Source organism: Scyliorhinus canicula, chromosome 16 (assembly GCF_902713615.1).
Source record: "Scyliorhinus canicula chromosome 16, sScyCan1.1, whole genome shotgun sequence".
NCBI lineage: Eukaryota > Metazoa > Chordata > Chondrichthyes > Carcharhiniformes > Scyliorhinidae > Scyliorhinus > Scyliorhinus canicula.
In genome coordinates, this window is record NC_052161.1 from 114,619,321 (window position 1) to 114,640,856 (window position 21,536).

General features: G+C 46.4%; 2 protein-coding genes across 3 annotated transcripts in view; one reads left to right on the forward strand and one right to left on the reverse strand.

The window, feature by feature from the left end:
- Positions 1-1,752: 1,752 nt before the first annotated feature.
- LOC119951041 (Sjoegren syndrome nuclear autoantigen 1 homolog) lies at positions 1,753-2,169 on the reverse strand. The gene has a single exon (XM_038774076.1). It carries the CDS (start codon positions 2,119-2,121, stop codon positions 1,753-1,755), a length of 369 nt encoding a protein of 122 aa, XP_038630004.1. The 5' UTR covers positions 2,122-2,169.
- Positions 2,170-6,200: 4,031 nt separating this feature from the next.
- The window catches only part of rimkla (ribosomal modification protein rimK-like family member A), a 106,486-nt gene continuing 91,150 nt past the window's right edge, over positions 6,201-21,536 (forward strand). Inside the window, exon 1 of one of the 2 annotated variants that reach the window (XM_038821704.1) lies at positions 6,201-6,523. In XM_038821704.1, the coding sequence (XP_038677632.1) occupies positions 6,361-6,523 (163 nt within the window). In that variant the 5' untranslated portion in view covers positions 6,201-6,360. The remainder of the gene's footprint in view (positions 6,524-21,536) is intronic. The other variant, XM_038821705.1, reaches the window with a different exon arrangement.

Consider the following 21,536-nt stretch of genomic DNA (forward strand, 5'->3'; position numbering starts at 1 on the left):
TTTATTCCGCGGTCCTTTTTTAAACGGGTCAACTGGCTTTGTATGGATGGGCAAGACCCCGAGAGTAAAGAATGGGATGCTTGAGCGGAGCCGGGGAGAGGGTGGGCTCGCGCTGCTAAGCTTCAGTAACTACTATTGGGCGGCAGATATAGCCACTATCAGGAAGAGGGTGGTGGGGGGAGGGTTGGCATGGGAGCGTGTGGAGGCGGCTTGATGTAAGGGCACCAGCTTTGGGGCGTTGATAACGGCGCCTCTAACGGCACGGTACTCCACCAACCCCGTGGTGGTGGTGGCCCTGAGAGTCTGGGGGCAATGGAGGAGACATGTGGGTGCAGTTTGGTCTCCAATCTGTAATTATCATCTGTTTGCCCCGGGAAGGATGGACAGGGGGTTTCGGAGTTGGCAGAGAGCAGGGATTGAGAGGATGGGGGATATGTTTATAGAGGAGAGCTTTCCTAGAGGAAAGCTGGAGGAGAAATTTGGATTGGCGAAGGGAAACAAATTCAGGTACCTGCAGGTGTGGAACTTCCTACATAGGCAGGTTTCAACTTTCCCACTCCTACCACCAAGGTGGATACAGGACAGGGTAGTTTCCAGAGGGTGGGTAGGAGAAGGGAGGGTCTCTGACATTTACAAGGAACTTATGGGGTCAGAGGAGACGCAGACTGAGGAGCTGAAGTGCAAGTGGGAAGAGAAGCTGGAAGGAGAGATAGAGGATGGTCTATGGGCGGACGCGTTGAATAGAGTCAACGCGTTCACAACATGTGCCAGGCTCAGCCTGATACAATTCAAGTTCATTCACCAGGCTCACATGACAGTGGCCCGGATGAGCAGGTTCTTTGGGGTAGAAGATAGGTGTGCAAAGTGTGTGGGAGGGCCAGCGAACCATGTCCACATGTTCTGGACATGTCCAAAGTTTAGGGGATTCTGGCAGGGGTTTGCAGATGTCATGTCCACAGTGCTTAAAACAAGGGTGGCACCGAGACAAGAGGTGCCGATTTTCAGGGTGTCGGAAGATCTGGGAATCCAGGAGGAGAAAGAGGCAGACTTTCTGGCCTTTGCTTCTCAGGTAGCCCGGAGACAGGTATTATTAGCTTGGAGGGACTCAAAGCCCCCAAAGTCAGAGACCTGGCTATCTGACATGGCTAGCTTTCTCTGTTTGGAGAAAATCAAGTTCACCTTGAGAGGGTCAATGTTCGGGTTCGCACGGATGTGGCAACCGTTCACCGCCTCTTTGCGGAAAATTAATCGTCAACAGAAAGGGGGGTGTTAGTTTAGATTAGAGTTGGGGTTAATAAAGGTGGAACCTGTAAGGGAGATGGCTTTTGCACTATGTTTGTAGATTCATGTACATTGTTTATTTTGTTGTTGTCAAACCAAAAAATATCCCAATAAAATGTTTATTTAAAAAAAAAACAATGAAACTCAACCACCAACCTACCCATCCCCTGACCTGACTATCCACTCCCCCCGCAGATTGTGTCAAGGTCTGAGTGCAACGAGGTATGAGTGTAAAGTTGGGAACTTGGTGCAGATAGGAATCACTTGAGTAAGTTATTTTCACAAGCTATAGCTTTTCTTTTCCATAATCAATAAATGTTATCACAAACAAATCAACTTAATGTCTTTTAAGTAGTCAATCTCTTGATGGAATTTGAAATCCTTTTAACAGTGATCCAGTATTAGGCAATTATTGACTATGTTTCTCACTGTTACGATCAAAGATTCCCTCTCTCCTGCGCATCCTGCTCCTCAGAAGCTGATTGCTAAAAACCAAGAGTCCTTGTTGTCATTATTTTTATTGGCTTGATTCAGGGTCCCTGCTTCCCGCTTCAGCACTGTCAGCACCGTCTGGGAGCTTTCGAGGGTCTTCATATAAGTAGCTTCAGTCTCTGCAATAGTTCGGTCAAATTCATTGCGGGTTGCCATCTTGCATGCCGGACCCTCGTTGACCGTGGCTAGTTTCTCTGTTAAAATGCGGATATTGTTCTGCAGCTTGTTCTTCTCTTCCTCCTCTTGTAAGATTTGTTGATTCAGTTCTTCTCTTTTTGTGCACAAATCTTCAATACATTTAACCAGCTCATTGTTGTAACTCTGTAGCGCGGCCCCTTGCTGGGACATGGCGGCTTCGCCTGCTCCTGGTAACCAAGGAACAGCTCAATCTCTCCCGACGTCCAACCGCTCAATCTCTCCCTACGTCCTCACAAGCTATAGCTTTGATTAAGTTAATCTCTGACTTGGAACTTTAAATTACAAACTAGTTAAGGAGTCAATACAAACTGTCTGACAATGGCAGTTATTTACCAATCAACTGAAAGTGAACAGGTTTAATAACTCTAACAGCAATGTGGTTGACTCTGAAATTGCAATAAAGTCTTTAAAAAAGGAATTAAACTGGACAGACCACTCGGCATCGATCCACACACAGGAAAACGACGACGGTCCCAGTCCACCTCCTTTCTAACATCTAAGGGCTTGTGCCAAAATTGGGAGAGCTAGCTCATACTGACAGAATCATAGTTTTGGTCACTTTGCCATTGTGTGCCGTTTTGGTGTCCTTATCTGAGGAAGGATGTTCTTGCTATGGAGTGTATGAGGCGAAGGTTTACCAGGTTGATTCCTGGGATGGCGGGACTATCATATGAGGAGAGAATACATTGGTTAGGATTATATTCATTGGAGTTTAGAAGAGTGAGAGGGGATCTCATAGAAACGTACAAAATTCTAACAGGATTAGACAGGGTAGATTCAAAAAGAATTTTCTCGATGGTGGGGGAGTCCAGAACTAGGGATCATAGTTTGAGGATAAGGGGTAAATCTTTTAGGACTGAAGTGAGGAGAAATTTCTTCTCCCAGAGTGGTGACTCTGTGGAATTTGCTACCACAGAAAATAGTTGAGGTCAACACATCTGTGTAATTTCAAGAAGGAATTAGATATAGATCTTGGGGCTAAAGGGATCAACGGATATGGGGGGGGGGGGGGGGGGGGGGGGTTGAAGGCAGGATCAGGGTACTGAACTTGATGGTTAGCCATGATCATAATGAATGATGGAGCAGACTCGAAGGGCCGAATGGCTTCCTTCTGCTTCTGTTTTCTATATTTACAGATAGTGTCCCAGACACCATTATCCCCATTCCTGGGTATGTCCTATCTCGCCGGCAGGAGAGACCCAGCAGAGGTGGCAGCACAGTGCTATACAGTTGGGAGGGAGCTATCCGTAAATTTGGCGACAATAGAAAGATTTGTAGGAAAGCGAAGTGTGAGGAGGAGTCTGCAAAGGAGTATGGCTAGATTAAAGGGAAAAAAAATTGGAAGATGCAACATAATGTAGACGTCGTCCACTTTAGCAGGAAGAATAGAAAAGCAGAACATTATTTAAAGGGAGAAAGATTACAGAATGCTACAGGGAGATGAATCATAGTATTCTTTTACATGAACCACAAAGAGTTAGAGTACAAGTACAGGACGTAATTCAGAAGGCAAATGGAATGTTGTCCTTCATTGCAAAGAGGGTGGAGTATAAAAGTAGGGAAGTCTTTCTACACCTGTAGCAGGCATTGGCGAGGCCATACCTGGAGTACTATGTACGGGTCTAGTCTCTTTACTTAAGGAGGGACATACAAGTTCAGAAAAGTTTCACAAGTCTGATTCCTGGGATGAAGGGATTGTCTTATGAGGAAAGGTTGAGAAGGTTGGGCCTGTACTCATGGGATTTTAGGAGAATAAGAGGTGATGTTATTGAAACATACAAGATTCTGAGGCTTAAAGTTTAGATGCTGAGAGGATGCTTCCGCTTTGTGGGGGAATCTCGAACCCGAGGGTGCAGTTTAAAAATAAGGGGTTTCCCATCTAAGATAGAGGTGAGGAGGTGTTTCTTCTCTCAGGAGGTTGCTGTTCTTTGGAATTCTCTTCGGCAAGCAATGAAGGCTGGGGAATGTAAAATATTCAAGATGGGGATGAAGAGATTTTTTGAAGGGTGTGAAAGTGAAGTTAAGGCCACACAAACAGATCAGCCATGTTCTTATGGAATGACTGGACAGGCTGAAAGGTAGGAATGGCCAACTCCTGCTCATGTTTCTCACGGTCATCCACCCGCTCTCACTGACTAACCCACTGAAACTTAACAGCCAACCCTTATCGCTTTGTGGCCTTTTGGCTAAGAGGAGCGTGAGGTAAGGTGCAATGCCTGGATCTGCTCTGTCTCTCTTATGGGGACCATGAATTGCATTCAAGTGAATTGGCTTTTGGAGCAGGCAAGGAGCTGTATTAGGGGGTTGCCCCGTCACACTCTTGAGCTTTGTAATCAGATAAAATAATTTTTAAAAAAGCTAACCCTCGAGCTCTTGCCTGAACATGGCAGCTGGTGTTGTTATGGGCAGCATGGTAGCATAGTGGTTAGCACAGTTGCTTCACAGATCCAGGTCCCAGGTTCGATTCCCGGCTTGAGTCACTGTCTGTGCGGAGTCTGCATGTTCTCAGTGTGTGCGTGGGTTTCCTCCCACAGTCCAAAGATCTGCAGGTGAGGTGGATTGGCCATTCTAAATTTCCCTTGGTGTCCAAAAAGGTTAGGTTGGGTTATAGGGATAAAGGGGATAGGGTGGAGGCGTGCGGCTCGAGTAGGGTGCTCTTTCCAAGGGCTGGTGCAGACTCGATGGGCTGAATGGCCTCCTGCACTTTAAATTCTGTGAGAAGGGGGCATGCTCCCTCCCCGAGGGGATGATGCAGCTGGGACAAGAGGACCCCGGCTGCAGAGGAGACAGTGCGATCGCCTCAGCTGATCCGGACCGGTCACCATCTCTCCTGCATTGGTGCTGATCCCCGCTGCCGTGGACCAGGTTCTAGCAAGGACCATACACCAGGACTCCCGCACAGCTACTGTCACCCAGACCTTGAGATAGGCATATTTGAGTGATTTTACCTATTCCTCAGCGAGTTGCTACAAATGTCGCCCTTCATAAAAATAGCGGGGTTAATGGAGTCACGGGGTTCCAGTTCCCACCACGCCGACAGAGGGAGGGAAGTAGGACTCGCGAGGCACGGCAAGACTTGGGCAGCCGAGGCGACGACAGTGGATTGGGGGGGCGGGGGGCGCAGGACTTTGATTGACGTGTGTGCTCCGCAGGGGGCTAAAGGTCACAGAGCACGTGGGTGGCGAAGGATGACGAGGACTCGTGCGTGCGCGTCATCCACCAACGCAGCCCGGGGAGGTGTCGAGGAGGGGGGGAGGTGTTGAGGAGGGGGGGAGGTGTCGAGGAGGGGGTGAGAGGTGTCGAGGAGGGGGTGAGAGGTGTCGAGGAGGGGGGTGGTGTCGAAGGGGTGAGGTGTGGGGGGTGTCGAGGAGGTGAGGTGTGGGGGGAGGGGGCGGGGAGGTCTCGAGGGGGTGAGGTGTGGGGGGGAGGGGAGGTCTCGAGGGGGTGAGGTGTGGGGGAGGGGAGCTCTCGAGGGGGTGAGGTGGGGGGGAGGGGGAGGGGAGCTGTCTGTGGGGAGTGGGGGAGGTGTGTGGGGAGGGGGGAGGTGTCGGGGAGGATGGCGGCGAGGAGGGTGGGGGAGGAGCATGCCGCGCAGGCGCGCCGCTCGCTCGCAAAGCGCGCGGAGCTGATTCCACGCCCGGCACGCGGCAGGTTCGCGCGAACGAGACGAGAGAGAGAGAGCTGCCGTGCGAGCAATGGGACAGAGGGCCAGAGCGCATGCGCGCTGCAGGCTTCGTTCATGACCAACTCCCCCCCCCCCCAATCCACAACAAAACCTGACTGAGCGGCGAGAGGGCTGTCCGTCCACAGACAACACACGCACCGCGAAGGAGAGAGAGAACGACCGGCCGCCGAGCGGATTGAGGAGCAGTCCACACGCCGTGAGGAGAGGGGAAAAGAAATAACTTCAACATAAACAAAGAGAACCGTTACCCGCCCTCATTAAAGGGGGTATCTGAGGGAAGGGGGAAAAAAACAACCCTTCCCCTTCAGACGCTTGGAGATTGTGAGGGGGAGGGAGAGAGAATTGCCCCCCCTTCCCGTTTAACCCCTCCCCCCCTTTTTTCTCCGTTTAACCCCCCCACACCTCCCAATCTGTATAAGCCGTCAGTTAGCGGCCAACCCGACCCATTCACTGACCGGTCGGAAAGGCGCTGACATCAAGTTTAACGGTAACGCTTATTTATTCCCCCCCTCCTTCTCCACAGGCTTCCCTCTCATTCTCTACTCCAACCCCCCCCCCCCCCCCCCGTCGCCCCTCGAAAGACCCACTTGTCTCAGGCTGGCTCCGCTCCTCATCCATCACCAGCTCTCACTCCCCGAAGCCTGATCCTTCCCTCGCTCTCTTATCCCCCCCGGGGGCTGCCCGTCCGTTTCGGTGTCTGAATCATGTCCGCCCGGGTCTGGTTCGTGACAGATCGCCGGATCCTGCAGGATTACCCGCAGCAGGAGATCGAGCGCGCCCTCCGACAGAAATGCGCTGAGGAGGAGGTGGAATTTCGCATGGTCTTAATGGATGAGATCGTCATCACCATCGAGCAGGGGGCCTTGGGTAAGGAACACCATCAGTGCTTGCCCCTTCCAACATAACCGATCATTTGCATTCGTTTGCTCCATTCTTCCTCGTTCTGACTTCGTGCAGTCATTATTTCTTGCCCGGTGTCTGCGTTTACCATTGCTGCCAGGTATTCCTTGCCCGGTGTCTGCGTTTACCATTGCTGCCAGGTATAATATGCCTCTGAACAGGTTTATGTTCTCCCAGTTAGTTGCTTCTATGCTGTAATGTTCGAATACGTGTGTGCGTTCAGCAGATCACTTTATTTTGATCCTTTCTTCCCGGACGTGGCTCATGCAGTGTAATGGATGGTATTGTATTTCGCACACTGGCTCAATTATCCTTGTTTGAGTTGTAATGTGTTGGACAGGTTTTCTTCCAAATGTCACTGAATAATAATAATCTTTATTCGTGTCACAAGTAGACTTACATTAACACTGCAATGAAGTTACTGTGAAAATCCCGTAGTCGCCGCACTTTGGCATCTGTTCGGGTACACAGAGGTAGAATTCAGAATGTCCAATTCACCTAACAAGCACATCTTTCGGGACTTGTGGGAGGAAACCGGAGCATCTGAAGAAAACTCATGCACATAGAATCATAGAAAGAACAGTGCAGAGGGAGGCCATTCTGCCCTACGAGTCTACACAGGCCCTGAAAAAGCACCCTACCTAAGCCCACCAGGAACCATACCTAACCGTTGGCCACTACGGGGCAATTTCACGTGACCAATCCACCTAACCTGCACATCTCTGGACTGTGGTAGGAAACTGGAGCATCTCGAGGAAACACACAGGCATGGGGAGAATGTGCAGACTCTGCACAGACAGTGACCCAAGCCGGGAATCAAACCTGGGTCCCTGGCGTGGTGAAGCAACAGTGCTAACCACTGTGCTACCGTGCTGCCTTCACACATGATTAGTGGATTGGCAGGAACAGGTTTAATCTGCTAGAAAAGGTACCCAAATATGGTTAATTTGAAAATGATCTGAAAAAAATTAATGCTACTTTTTATTTAGTTTAATATTTTATTGCAGGGTGAAGGAAAGATCTGATGTAAGTTTGAAACTCCCAAATGTAAAACTTGTGGTTTATTTTAATTGAGAATAGGGCAGCACGGTAGCACAAGTGGATAGCACTGTGGCTGCACAGCGCCAGGGTCCCAGGTTCGAATCCCTGCTGGGTCACTGTCTGTGCGGAGTCTGCACATTCTCCCCGTGTCTGTGTGGGTTACCTCCAGGTGCTCCGGTTTTCTCCCACAGTCCAAAGACGTGCAGGTTAGATGGATTGGCCATGATAAAATTGCCCTTAGTGCGCAAAAAGGTTAGGAGGGGTTATTTGGGTTACGGGGATAGGGTGGAAGTGAGGGCTTAAGTGGGTCGGTGTAGACTCGATGGGCTGAATGGCCTCTTTCTGCACTGGATGTTCTATGTTCTAACCATCACTATTTTTGTGACACCAATAAATGAAAATCAGAAAACCATTTCCAGGTTAGCTTTCTGAAGATTGCACTAGGTGCTCAAGGATGGGTACAGTCACACGACACAGAAGCAGACTAAAGACAGAGCGAATATAGAACAGAGACATGAAACAAATTGTAGTAAGGATGTGGAGCAATCAAACGGTCCTGATTAATTTTAAATTGCAGAGGTTAACTTAACTTTAGATCAAAATAATTGAATTATAGAATGTTACAACACAAATGAGACTATTGGGTGCATTGTCACTGTGCCAGCCCTGTGAAAGAGCTATGCATTTATCCTATTCCCCTGTTCTTTCCCCATAGCCCTGCTTTCCTCCTCCATCCTATCAGGCAATCATAACTGTGTATTTTGTTTTCATGTTGCCTCTTAATAAGGTTTCTCCTTATTTACTCTATCGCAATTCTGAACACCTCTATGCAATTTAAGTTAGAAACATAGAATAGAAAAAACAGGAAGTTATTCTAAACCCATACAAAACACTCGATTGGTCTAGTTCTCGGCACCACACTTCAGCAAGTACATGAAGAGGGTACAGAAAAGATTTCTTAGGATAGTTCCAAGGATGCAATACAGTTAGAGACTGTAGAAACGGGGGTTGTTCTCAGAACAGAAAAGGCTAAGAGGATATTTCATGGAGTTCAGTTTGAGTATATAAGGAGAAACTTGCTTCCAGTGGCTGAAGGGACCCAAAGGCAAAGTCTTAAGGTGCTTGACTAAAGAACCAGAAATGCCATGTGGATAAAATTGTATTTGGGATTGCCTGAAAGGGTGCCGAACTGATTCACTTTGGTCTTCAAAAGAGAATTTGAATCTTTGAAGGAAAAACAAATGACAGAGATGTGAGGAAATAGCATGGGAATGGGTGAAACACTGGCAGGCCTGTAGAGTTAGTTGCTTAAAGCCTTTTGAAAACAAAATTGGAGTACCCAATTATTTTTTTCCAATTGAGGGACAATTTAGTATGGCCAATCCACCTATCCTGCACCTCTTTGGGTTGTGGAGGTGAGACCCACGCAGACACGGGGAGAATGTGCAAACTCCACACGGGCAGTGACATGGGGCCGGGATCAGACCCGAGTCCTCAGTGCTGTGAGGCTGCAGTACTAGCCACTGCGCCATCATGCTGCCCTTGCTCAAAGCTTTTAGAAAGCTTCTTTCTGCAGCTTGATTTCCTTCATACTTAATATATTAGCACTGTATTTGACTCTTAACTGAATGGAAGCACATTCTTTATGAAAATGCAGGATGGTTGAATGCAATTTGTTGTTCCACCTTCATTTAAGCTGCCTGCTTCATCTGCACCCAAATACACACTTTGTCCACCAAATACTCAAGGGACAGCAGTGTGTGCCATTGATGTAATGCACTGCAGCAACTCACCAAGGCTCCTTTTGATAGCACCTTCCAAACCTTTGACTTGCATCATCCAGAAGAAAAACATTTGGACAGATTCATGAATAGGAAAGGTTTAGAGGAATATGGGCCAAATGCAGGCAAATCGGGTTAGCTTAGGTGGGCATTTTGGTTTGCATGGACCAGTTTGGGCTAAAGGGCATGTCTCCGTGCCGTTTATTATATGACAACAAACACATGGGAGCACCACTACCTGCAAGTTCCTTGCCAACTTGGACACCATCTCAAATTGAAAATATTTTGCCTTTCCTACACTATAGCTGGACCGAAATTGTGGAACTACTTCTGATAAAGAGCGCTGTGGGTGCGCCACACCATATGGATTCTAGTTGTTCAAGAAGGCAGCTCACCATCATTTTATCGAGGAGAATTAGACATGGACATTAAATGCTGGCCTTGTTGGAGATGCTCACATCCCAAGGCCGATTTCAAAGTTCTGCCCTTTGAAAGTCATGTTAACACGTTTTAGGCTTCATGTATGTTTATCATGCTTTATGGTCGATTACATTTTTTGAAATGTAAATATTGTTACAATGCAGGAAATGCAGCAGCTCATTTGCACAAAGTCCCACATACAGCAACAGGATACTTCTGCCAGTGTGAAGGGGTGTTCTGTGGATGGGGTGTCAATCAAATGGTGGTTTTGTCCTGGATGGTGTTAGGCTACGGTTTTAAGGGATGGCATGGTGGCACAGTGGTTAGCACTGCTGCCTCATGGTGCAAAAGATCCGGGATCGATGCTGGCCCCGGGTTACTGTCCATGTGGAATTTGCACATTCTCCCTGTGTCTGCGTGGGTCTCCCCCCACAACCCCACAATATGCAGGGTAGGTGGATTGGCCAGGATAAATTTCCCCTTAAAAAAAAAAGTCATGAGACAGCAAAAAGGAACAAGCACTATAACTCTGTGGGTGGCAAAGTGGCTAGCAGTGTGAGGCAGGGACCCACGTTCAAGCATGTTGACTTCTGCTGGCGACATATAGGTGCAGGGCGCATGTTGATGGACAACTGCTGGAGCTTTTCTTTATTGGCCCTGTTTCACCCAGATTTGGGAGGGAATTTTATCTAACTGAACTGAGTTTGGACTTTGTTTTTCTTCATGTTGTGGTTGGATAGGGATGATTTTGGAATGTTGGGTAATATGTTGGAAATTGTTTCCCTATGTTTTGAAGGACTAGGCGTGGAGGGACCTTTATGTTGGTTTTTCACTTTGCTAGCAAATGCAAGTTGTCTAGTGAATGGGAGTGAGGTGGGGGGATGGGCCTCGGCTGTTACCATCTGTGTAGACAGGTTTTGATGGGCCTGGGAGGTGGGGGCATGGGGATTATGCAGAGAGAAGTGGTTTTGTGAGAAAGTGACTGAGGGTTTTTTGGGAAGGGGGACGTTAGCTGGCTGAGGGTGACTGGGGGTAGATTGGTCCTGCTCGCTGGATAGGGCTGGGAGCAACGATCATGATTGAAAGGAGGGGTGTGTGTGGATGAGAGACCTCAGTCCAAATGGTAACGCGGAACGTGTGGGGTTGGGTGGACCGGTGAAGCGAGCAAGAGTCATCTCGCATTTGAAGAGCTTGAGAGCCAATGTTGTGCTATTGCAGGAGACCCACTTGAGGGTGAAAGACCAGGTGAGGCTTCGGAAGGGCTGGGTGAGTCAGGTGTTCCACTTCGACTTTGATAGCAATGCTGGGGGGTGGGGGGGGGAGCAGTAATGGTGGATAAGATTCAGGTAGAGAAGGTGATGACAGACCAGGGGGGCAGGTATGTTATAGTAATGGGGGCTTTGGATGGGAGGCTGGTGGTGTTGGTTAGCATGTATGCCCCGAATATAACACACGATTTCTGAAGAGGATGGTGGCTGCCATATCAAATTTGGATGCGCATAAGTTAATTCTGGGTGGAGTCCTGAATATAGTGATGAATCTGAAGGTGGATAGGTCTAAGCCGCGCTCGCTGACCCCCTCCGGGGTGGGGGGTGTGGCGAAGGTTGGCTGCGTTTATGAAGGAGATGGGAAGGGGCAGCATGGTCACGCAGTGGATAGCACTGCAGCCTCACGGCACTGAGGCCCCAGGTTCAATCCCAGCTCTGGGTCACTGTCCGTGTGGAGTTTGAACATTCTCCCTGTGTTTGCGTGGGTTTCACCCTCACAACCCAAAGATGTGCAGGCTAGGCAGATTGGCCATGCTAAATTGCCCCTTAATTGGAAAAAATGAATTGGGTACTCTAAATTTATATTTTAAAAAATGAAGGAGGTGGGGGTGGGGGGAGCGGATGCATGGAGGTTTCTGCATCCATGGGGTGGGGAGTATTCCTCCTTTTTGCCAGTACATAATGTGTACTCAAGAATCAACTTATTTATTATGGGGGGTGAGGAAAGCGGAATACTTGGCGATTATTTTTCAGACCATGCTCCGTATCTGGTCGACGTGGTCGTGGAGAAGGAGCCGGTACAGAGGCCAGCGTGGGGGACTCCTTGCAGACCCAAATTTTTGTGCAATGATGGGAAAGGTGATTGATGACTTTGTGGGGTTTAATAGAAACTGGGAAGGCTCGCAATCAGTGGTCTGGGAGAAGCTGAATGTAGTGATAAGGGGGGGAGATCATCTCAATAAGGCGAGATGGATAGGGAAGTAAGAGAGGAATGGCAACGGCTGATTGAGGAAATCGTGGAGGTGGATGGGAAGTATGCGGAGGGTTCCACCCTGAAACCTCAGGTGAGGAGAAAGGAATTGCAGGAACGGTTTGACCTTCCTTCCAGAGGAAAAGTGGTTCGGCAGTTGAGGTTGGTGAAGGGAGTAGTATATGAATATGGGGAGAAAGCCGGTTGCTTGCTGGAAGGCCATTTTAAGATAGGAGTGGGTGGTGTAGCATACGCACACCAAAATTTGGATGCAACTAATCACAGATTACCATGCCTCAGTAGTTTACTTTATACTGGATACACTGGTGCACAATTACTTGGTCCAGAAAGATTTAATAGAGGAGTATCATGGTTAAGAACCTTTTGTGACTGTTATCCGCCGGCAGATGGTTGTACGAGCGATTGTTCAGGTTCGGGATGGGGGTAGGGGAGCTGGTGATTGTGCTGGAGTAGGTGAACAAAGCATTTGAGGAGTTTTATAAGAGTTGTATCGGTCGGAGCCCCCGGGGCTTTTAAGTCTCTTTGAGGAGGCGAGGGCAGAACCAGTGGAGATTGAGGAGGTTTGGGAGATGATAGGAAGATGCAAACGGGCAAAGCACCGGGGCCGAATGGGTTCCAAATGGAATTAAAATTTTTTTTGGATAGGCTGGCGCTGTTGGTGCAGGTGTTTGAAGATGCAGTGGTTAGGGGGACGCTCCCTGTAGACTTTGCGACAGGCATCCATTTCGCTGTTATTAAAAAAAGATTGACTCGGGTTGTGTAGGCCACTATCTGTGTGCTAAATGTGGATACCAAGATTCTTGCCAAAATGTTGGTGCATAGGTTGGAAGAATGCATCGCACAAGTGATTGGGGCAGATCAGATGGTGTTTGTAAAGGGTAGACAGTTGTCGCTATACATCCATAGAACATGCAGCGTTTTATTAAATGTGGTGCTCTCTCCAGCAGCAGGTGGTGGGTGCCTGGGTACCTATAATAATATAATAATCTTTATTAGTGTCACAAGTATTTGCGGTGCTGGAGAGGTTTGGGATTGGGCCTAAGTTTGTGGCATGGGTCAAATTGTTATATAGGGAACCGAAGGCGAGTGTCTGCACAAATGAGGGAAATTCTGAGTACTTAAGTTGCATAAGGAACAAGGCAGGGGTGTTCATAAATTGAATTTCATGAGCCTGGTGGCTAGGGTCAAGGTGGATTTGCGGAGACGGAACAGCTTTCCCCTATCATTTGCAGACCGGGTGCAGGCGATAGAGAACATCTTGCTACGTTTTTTGTTTCGGTGCTTATTGATCTTTTTGTCAAAAAGGTTTTTTTGTGGGAGTGGAACAATTGATTTTGCTGTTTGACTGGACGGGTAATGTAGCAAAGTTTCTGAAGGCGGTGCTTTAGAGAGGGAGGCATTCAGAGGGCCTGGCCCTTCCAAACCTGATGAACTACTGTTGGGTAGCGAACGCTGAGAAGGTGAGGGGTTGGAGTAGGGAGGTGGAGGCTTTGTGGGTGAAGAGGTAGGTAGGCTCTTGTAAGGGGTCGCTATTGCTTGCGTTGGCAATGGCGTCACTCCCATTTGTCCCGGGGAAATATTTGGAGAGTCTGGTGGTGGTGTCCACATTGAAGAAATGGAGGTAATTATGGCAGCACTTTAGGTTAGGTAAGGGGTCGAAGCTGATGCCGATACGAAGGAATAATGTATTTTAGCCGGCGAGGCTGGATGCTAGGTTTCAGGGCTGGGGGAGTGGTTTGGTGGCAGTGATGGAAATTGAGGAAGATATGGCGCCGTTGGAGGGGGTTGAGGCCATCAGTGGGAGGAGGATGGGTTGTGGTGGGAGGTGCTGCGGAGGGTGAATGCCTCGACCTCGCGTGCAAACTTGGGTTGATGCAGCTAAAAGCGGTACATCGAGTGTCATGTGGCGCAGTGGTTACTGCGGCACTGAGGACCGGGGTTCGAATCCCACCCTTGGGTCACTGTCCATGTGGAGTTTGCACATTCTCCCCATGTCTGCATGGGTTTCACCCCCACAACCCAAAGATGTGCAGGTTAGGTGGATTGGCCACACTAAATTGCCCCTTAATTGGAGAAAAAATAATTGGGTACTCTAAATTGGAAAAAAAAGTATTTAAAAAAGTGGTACATAGAGCGCACCTGACGAAGTCAAGGATGAGCAGGCTGTTTTGAGGGGGTGGAAAATGTTTGTGAATGTTGTGAGATGGGTCCGGCTAATCATGGACATTAGTTTTGGTCCTGCCTGAAGTTGTAGAAATTCTGGAGGTCGCTTATCAGCATCATGCCAGCGATTCTGCATGTGGATTTGGAGCCTAGTCCTCTGGGGTCCATACTCAGGGTGTCGGACTTACGGGAGCAGCAGACGGGAGAGGGGGAAGATGTTTTAGCCTTCGCGTCGCTGCTTGCTTGCAGGCGGGTCCTGGTGGGGCGGAGGTCAGTCTCTCTGCCCTGTGCTCATACTTGAGACTTGATGGAGGATCTGTGCTTGGAGTGGGGATTTGGTGGGTCTCGGGGGGGGGGGGGGGGGGGGGGGGGTTCGGGTTCTTTTGTTTTACTTTGTTGTGTTGTATATTTAAAATGTTAAAAGTTGAATAAAACTTTTTTTTTTTTAAAAGCTTCTTGCGTGTTGAGCTACACTCATCGAGGCAAGTGGAGAGTATTCCATCCCACTTCTAACATGTGCCATGTAGTTTGTGGATTGGCTTTGGGGAGTCAGGAGATGAATTACTTGCCGCAAATTATGTTTTGGTGTTGGTTCAGAGATAAATATTGGCCAGAACTCCTCTGCTGTTCTTCAGATTGTGATGTGGGATCCTTAACATCACTCTGAGTGATCTAGATTTAACATTCCATCCAAAAGGTGGTACCTCCGACAGTGCAACATTTCGGTATTGCACTCGAGTGTCAGCCTGGTTTATTTGCCCATTAGGTCTTTGGGATGGGGGTGTAATCCAATACCTTCTGGTCAGAGCCAAGTGTCCTGATATCCAAAAATGTGCTTAGGGAATAATATTATAATATAAGTGTACTTTAGTGGAAGTAAGAATTTTATTGTCAGCTAAAATGAGAAATGATATTGCGTCCATATTGAACATTATACCCTAAAATGTGCAGTAGCTTATTATATTAACAGTCACAAAAGGTTCTTAACCATGATACTCCTCTATTAAATCTTTCTGGACCAAGTAATTGTGCACCAGTGTATCCAGTATAAAGTAAACTACTGAGGCATGGTAATCTGTGATTAGTTGCATCCAAATTTTGGTGTGCGTATGCTACACCACCCACTCCTATCTTAAAATCAGACCAACAAACAAACATGCCATGTACAGGAATGACGAGAGTTAAGCATCACATTGCTGTCAAAATGCCATTTTGTACATTAAATCGTTATCCTCCGTTTGGATGGGACACATAGTTCACTTTAACATGTGCTGAAAATTTTAAGTGTACATAGGTGGCGAGCAATTTAAGAGCTAAGGCGCATGCATTTGGTGTTTTTTGTTGTGTTTCTTTCCTTTCAAGAATGGAGTAAAAATTTGATAGTTGGTGGGAGGTTTTAACTGAATCAGCACTTGGGATTTAGCACCTCAGAGGAATTTTGCTCAATAATTATTTCAGTTTGGAGAATTCGGACGGACATGATGTATTGACTTAAAAATGAAAAACTTTTCCTCCTCTCTTCATTATTATAATAATCTGCAATGAAGTTATTGTGAAAATTCCCTAGTCGCCACACTCTGGCGCCTGTTCGGGTTCACTGAGGGAGAATTCAGAATGTCCAATTCACCTAACAAGCAGGTCTTTCGGGACTTGGAAGAAACTGGAGCACACGGAGAAAACTCGCGCAGACACTGGGGAAGACGTGCAGACTCCGCACAGGCAGTGACTCAAGCCCGGAATCAAACCCAGATCCCTGGTGCTGTGATGCAACAGTGCTAACCACTGTGCTACCGTGCAGCCCATATTGAAGTATAATTTATTTCAGAATGTTTGATTTAACATATTGTAATTGAAACAGGTCCACAAAGCAGTACAAAATATTCTGAAGTTGTACCTCATGCCTGAATTTACACCATACATACAAAAAATATGTTTCTTTGTCAGAGAAACTCAGCCCAAATCAAAATTGTGAGTACTTTCATTTCTAGTCTGATCTTCAGATGAAGACACTGCAATATTAAAAAATGTTAACAGTTTAATTATTTGTTTTGAATTTGTGAATAGATTTTGAAGCAATGATTTTGAAGCAAAGTGGTTGACTGTTATCATCTGTACTCTGAAATGGCCATGCGACTCAGTTCAGGGCAGTTAGGGGTGGATAATAAATGCAGGCCCAGCCAGAGTTGTCCACATCCCATGAATGAATTAAAATAAAATCTACAATTAACAAAAGTAAAACCAATTTATGTTGACTTTTTTATGAGATGAGGGTTTGTGCAACGATCTGTTCCTTTCAGTTCAGCCTTTGCTTTGAGAAATAGTTGTATTATACAATCTTACAGACTTAAGGCCATTTTAATTGTTGGGCAGTTTGTTGTGTATCTAAAGCTGTTTCTTTACTCCGTCTAAATTGATTTAAGTTTCTTTCACAAACTCGTGCCAGATCCATTCGTTTAAGACATTTCGCCTTTTTTCCAAATTTGAATACAAATTTCAAAATTTTTGTTTAGAGTAGTTTTCATGGAGCTAGACAAACATTGAAACTTCAATTTTTAAAGCATTAATCTCATACTGAAAGTTTGGTTGTTCGGGGATTGATTGATATTTTCTTTTGAAATAATGGTTTAGTGATTTGCCATTGGTTCATTGGTGCAGTCTGGATGCTTTCATCCAAGTGGGTGGAAAAATCTAGTGGTTGAATCACCATGGACTGTGCTAAGCATTCCTTGTGGTATTATTCCTAGTCACCTGGCTTGCCTTTTTAGTTGGGCAGTGATGTGTGCTGCAGGAAGAGCTGAAATAACTTTTAAGGTTGTAACTTTTATTTCCCTGCTGTTTGTGTCTTGAGGCTTGTTTTAAAATTTTCTCAATGTGCTGTGTGGACATGCAATGAACAGGGCAGCATTTGTTGCTGCATTATTATTTTGAACTTGTGTGAAACATACTTACGAAGAGTGGTGCTGTGTACTGCTAGCATGTTTAATCACTATTAACAGCAGTGATATCTCTGCTGAATCACTTGCCATGACTGCATAAATATATTTCCATACTGTATTGATCCTCGGATTGCTCGAAATAGATACATAGAATGCCTTTGAATTAGTTACAGTGCTTTTTGCAGACTTTTTAGACAAGCAATGTCCAGATATACAACCTGAGCACTTAGGCTGCACTCAAGTTACACAGGAAGTTAATGGAGACATCAAAATTTTTGTGGCAAGGTTTGAAACAAATGCCGGTCTTTGGAATTCAAGCGGAATTAGGTTGGTGTCTGTGCTGTGGTGCAAGTACATATATGTATATTTTAATGGGGTCTTGCACACATTGCGACTTCTATCGGTTTTTACGAACCGACTTTCACAAATACTTGTGTATGTGGGTCACACTGTATGATATTGGACCATATAGAAAGGGATGTTTCAAATTCAGTCCTGAGTCGAAAGTGACTAGCCAATCTAAACTGAGGTAAACGCGGGGGCTGGGAGGTGGGGGGCGGAAGTGTTGCAAGCACAGGGGATGCTAAGCTATCATGTTTTATTTATAACCTTATACTTGGGGTGGGGGAGCGGGGCGATTGGTAAGGGCCTCCTTATTTACTCTTTGAACCCTTGTCAGAGTGTGTAAATCTGTGGATATTGTTGTGAGCATGGGATTGATGTCTGTTGTGAGCATGGGATTGATGTCTGTTGTGATGCTTTTGTGCTTGAAAAGACTGTTCAGGCTCACACAAGTAGATCCAGGGCCCAGTCACAGGTGGCTTTGGAACTATAGTCTCAGTTATCTTGGAGAGAAGAGCAAAGCGTTGAAAATTGGAATGAAGGAAAACCTACTCATGTTAGCTAATTCTGTTTGTATTGATAAACCAGCAGTTTTTATACAGATTTGCTGTTCTTGCAAGTGTTAAATGCTTCAATAGCTCTGACTTGAACCATATTGTACCCTGCTGCTACCCATGCAGAGATTGTTTCACCAATTCTCTTCAGACTTGCGGGAATGGGTGCCACACCAGGGGTTTGACCACAGTGGGAGTGGGCAAGGATTATTTGTCTCCAAATACACCCTTGCCCTCTCCCACTGAGGTCAACCCCCTGGTTGATCATGGTCATCCTCCAGTATGGCATCAAAGAAGTAGATGAGGGAGTGATTTAGTATCGCAGCGAACAGAATATGAAAGACGGATTGCGAGTTTGAAAGTGTAATTTTAGATGTCTTGAGTTTTCTTCTGAGGATGGGCTCAGAAAGAAGTTGGTGCGGAAAGGGCATATGGGTGGTGAGGGAAAGTAGGTAGTGGCCTTGTATGTGATTTAGGCAATATGAATAGAGAGGCTATGGGCGATGACAAATTCAATAAGGTGGTCGTGAATTATGGGTCAGAGGTTGAGGTAGGTAAGAGGGCAGTGAACTCTGGGAGGATGGCACGATGAATAGAAATGGGGATAAAATCTACTGAGGATAAAAAGTTGCTCAGTGCAGATGTGTATGGAGAAATAGGGTGCTAATAGCTCTGAGAACCTGGAGTTGAACCATGTGGACAGTAAATGATTACAATGGAAAGGGGAAACAAGATGAAATTCTTAAAGGAGGAGGTATTAGAGGAGTAGAGGGGAAGGTCACATTGAGATTTGGTGATGAAAATCCCACCACCACAGTTGGTTGATGCAGGACAAACATTGTAAAGTATATCCAGGCAGGGCAAGATACCAGCATGCAAAGAATAATACAGCACAGGAACAGGCCCTTGGTTCTCTAAGCCTGCACCGGTCATGATACCACCCTGGCCAAAATCCTCAGCGCTTCCTTTGCCGTATCCCTCTTATACACATCCTATCCATGTATTTGTTAAGACGCCTTTTGAATGCCATTAATGTATCTGCTTCCACAACCTCCCCAGGCACTCATCACCCTCTACGTAAATAATAATAATCTTTACCTGCCTCGCACATCTCTAACCTTTGCCTCACGGACCTTAAACCTATGCCCCCTGGTGACTAGTCCTCCACCCTGGGAGAGGGTGCCTGTCCATCCACTCTATCCATGCCCCTCATAATCTTGTAGACCTCTTATCAGGTCACTCCTCAACCTTCGTCTTTCGAATGAAAACAGTCCAAGTCTATTCAGCCTCTCCACATAGCCAACTCCCTCCAGACCAGGCAACGTCCGGGTAAACCACCTCTGCACCCTCTCCAAAGCCTTCTGGTAATGTGGCGACCAGAATTGTGAGCAATATTCCAAGTGAGCTGAGACTCCAACAAGACCATGGCGTTAGTGCAACTGTTCATACCTTGTTAACAATTCAAGGATATTCCTGATATCACTCCCTATTTCCCTCTTTTTTTAGAATTTAGAGCTTTAGTCTGATTGCAAAAATAGAATCAAAGACTGGCTACAGCACAGAAGGAGGCCCATCCTTTCCATTTGGCTCTTTGCAAAATAAATTCACCTAGTGCCATTCGTCTGCAGTTGTAGCCCTGCAAATCTTATCCTTTCTAGATCATCCAATTCTCTTTTGAAGCCGCATAAAAATCTTCCTAATCACACACTGCATATTAAAATGGTTTTCCTTGTGTTGCAGTTGCTTCTTTTGCCAATCACCTTAAATTTGTGTTATCTGGTTCTCGATCCTTCTGCCAGTAGGAACAGTTTCACCCTACCTACTCAGCCCTGAACCCTCATGATTTGAATATCTCCATCAAATCTCCTCGCCGGGCAGCACGGTAGCACAAGTGGTTAGTTGCTTCACAGCTCCAGAGTCCCAGGTTCCATTCCTGACTTGGGTCACTGTCTGTGTGGAGTCTGCACATTCTCCCCGTGTCTGCGTGGGTTTCCTCCGGGTGCCCTGGTTTTCTCCCACAGTCCTAAGACAGGTGGATTGACCATGATAAATTGCCCTTAGTGTCCAAAAAAAGGTTGGGCGGGATTACTTGGTTACGGGGAGAAGGTGGAGGCGTGGGCTTAAGTGAGGTGCTCTTTCCGAGGGCCGGTACAAACGATGGGCCGAATGGCCTCCTTCTGCACTGTAAATTCTATGATTCTACTGTCTCCAAGGAGAGTAGCCCCAGCTTCTTCAATCTATTAACTGAAATTTCCTGTCCCTGAAACCATTCTCATGAACTTTCTTGCATCCTCTCCAATGCCATCACATTCTTAACATTGCTCACCCCAGTCCAACACCGGCATCTCCACATCATTCTTAACATTGTCTGTTTATGTTTCCCTGTCCCTTCATGATTAGTCATTTTATATAAAGCAATAATCCTGGCATCAACAAAAATCAGCCTTGTGCTTACAAGTTGTTTCACCAATGCTTGGGAACATTGCAATGCAGAAAAAATGGGAGAAGAGACGCGATTCAGTTTTGATCATTCCTCCCCAAAGCTAAGCTAGTATAATTAGTCGATGAGAGAAAGTATCTGTTGTACTGAGGAATCACTCGCTGCACTTCCCTTATCTTCTGCTGAAACCCGGCCTAACCCACGCATTTGTTACCTCTGAACTCAACTATCCAATGCTCTATGGCCAGCATCCTCAGCTCATTGAAAACTCTGCTGCCCCATATCCTAACTTGTACCAAGCATCATTTACCCATTATGTTCATGATCCACATTCATGATCCCAGGACAACACATGACTTTGAAATTCTCTTTTTTTCAAATCCCTGAACAGCCTCTGTAACCTCACCAGTCCTGCAACTCTCAGACCCCTGCTCATCTCCAGTTATAACCTCTTGTGTATCCCAGTTTTCATTGCTGCATCATTGGTGGCCACAGCTTCAGCTGTTTAGACCCTATGCTTTGGAATCCCTTGCCTAAACACCTAAACCTCTCAAACCATTTTCTCTTATCCTTCACCAAACTTTCACCAGTTTCTTGCCATTAAATCTGCTAATGTTTGGTGTCAAATTTTCTTTAATAATGCCCATGTGAAGCACCATGGATATTTCACTGCATTCAGGGTGTTATCTAATTGCAAATTGTTGTTACAAATAATTTGCTCCTTTTTTTCTTGTTCTTTTCTCTGACCCTAACCCCCCCCCCCCAATCTGATGACCTGGAAACATCACAGAATTCTGACTAGAGTCATGGTGTACTGTTTGAACTGCAGCACCTGCACCTGTACAAAATTCAATTGCACAAGCAGCCTTTAGTTCCATTTTTATTTTAAGCAGTTTTTAAAAAACTACCTGTTGTATAACTTTTACCATGTTCACTAGAAAAAGACCCACATTTTCTTTTTGGTAACTTGCGGTAGTTGATGCAAGAGCTCTGCCATGCACATTTTATTATTGCCAAGAAAGAAATGTGTCCATTCAGCTTGGT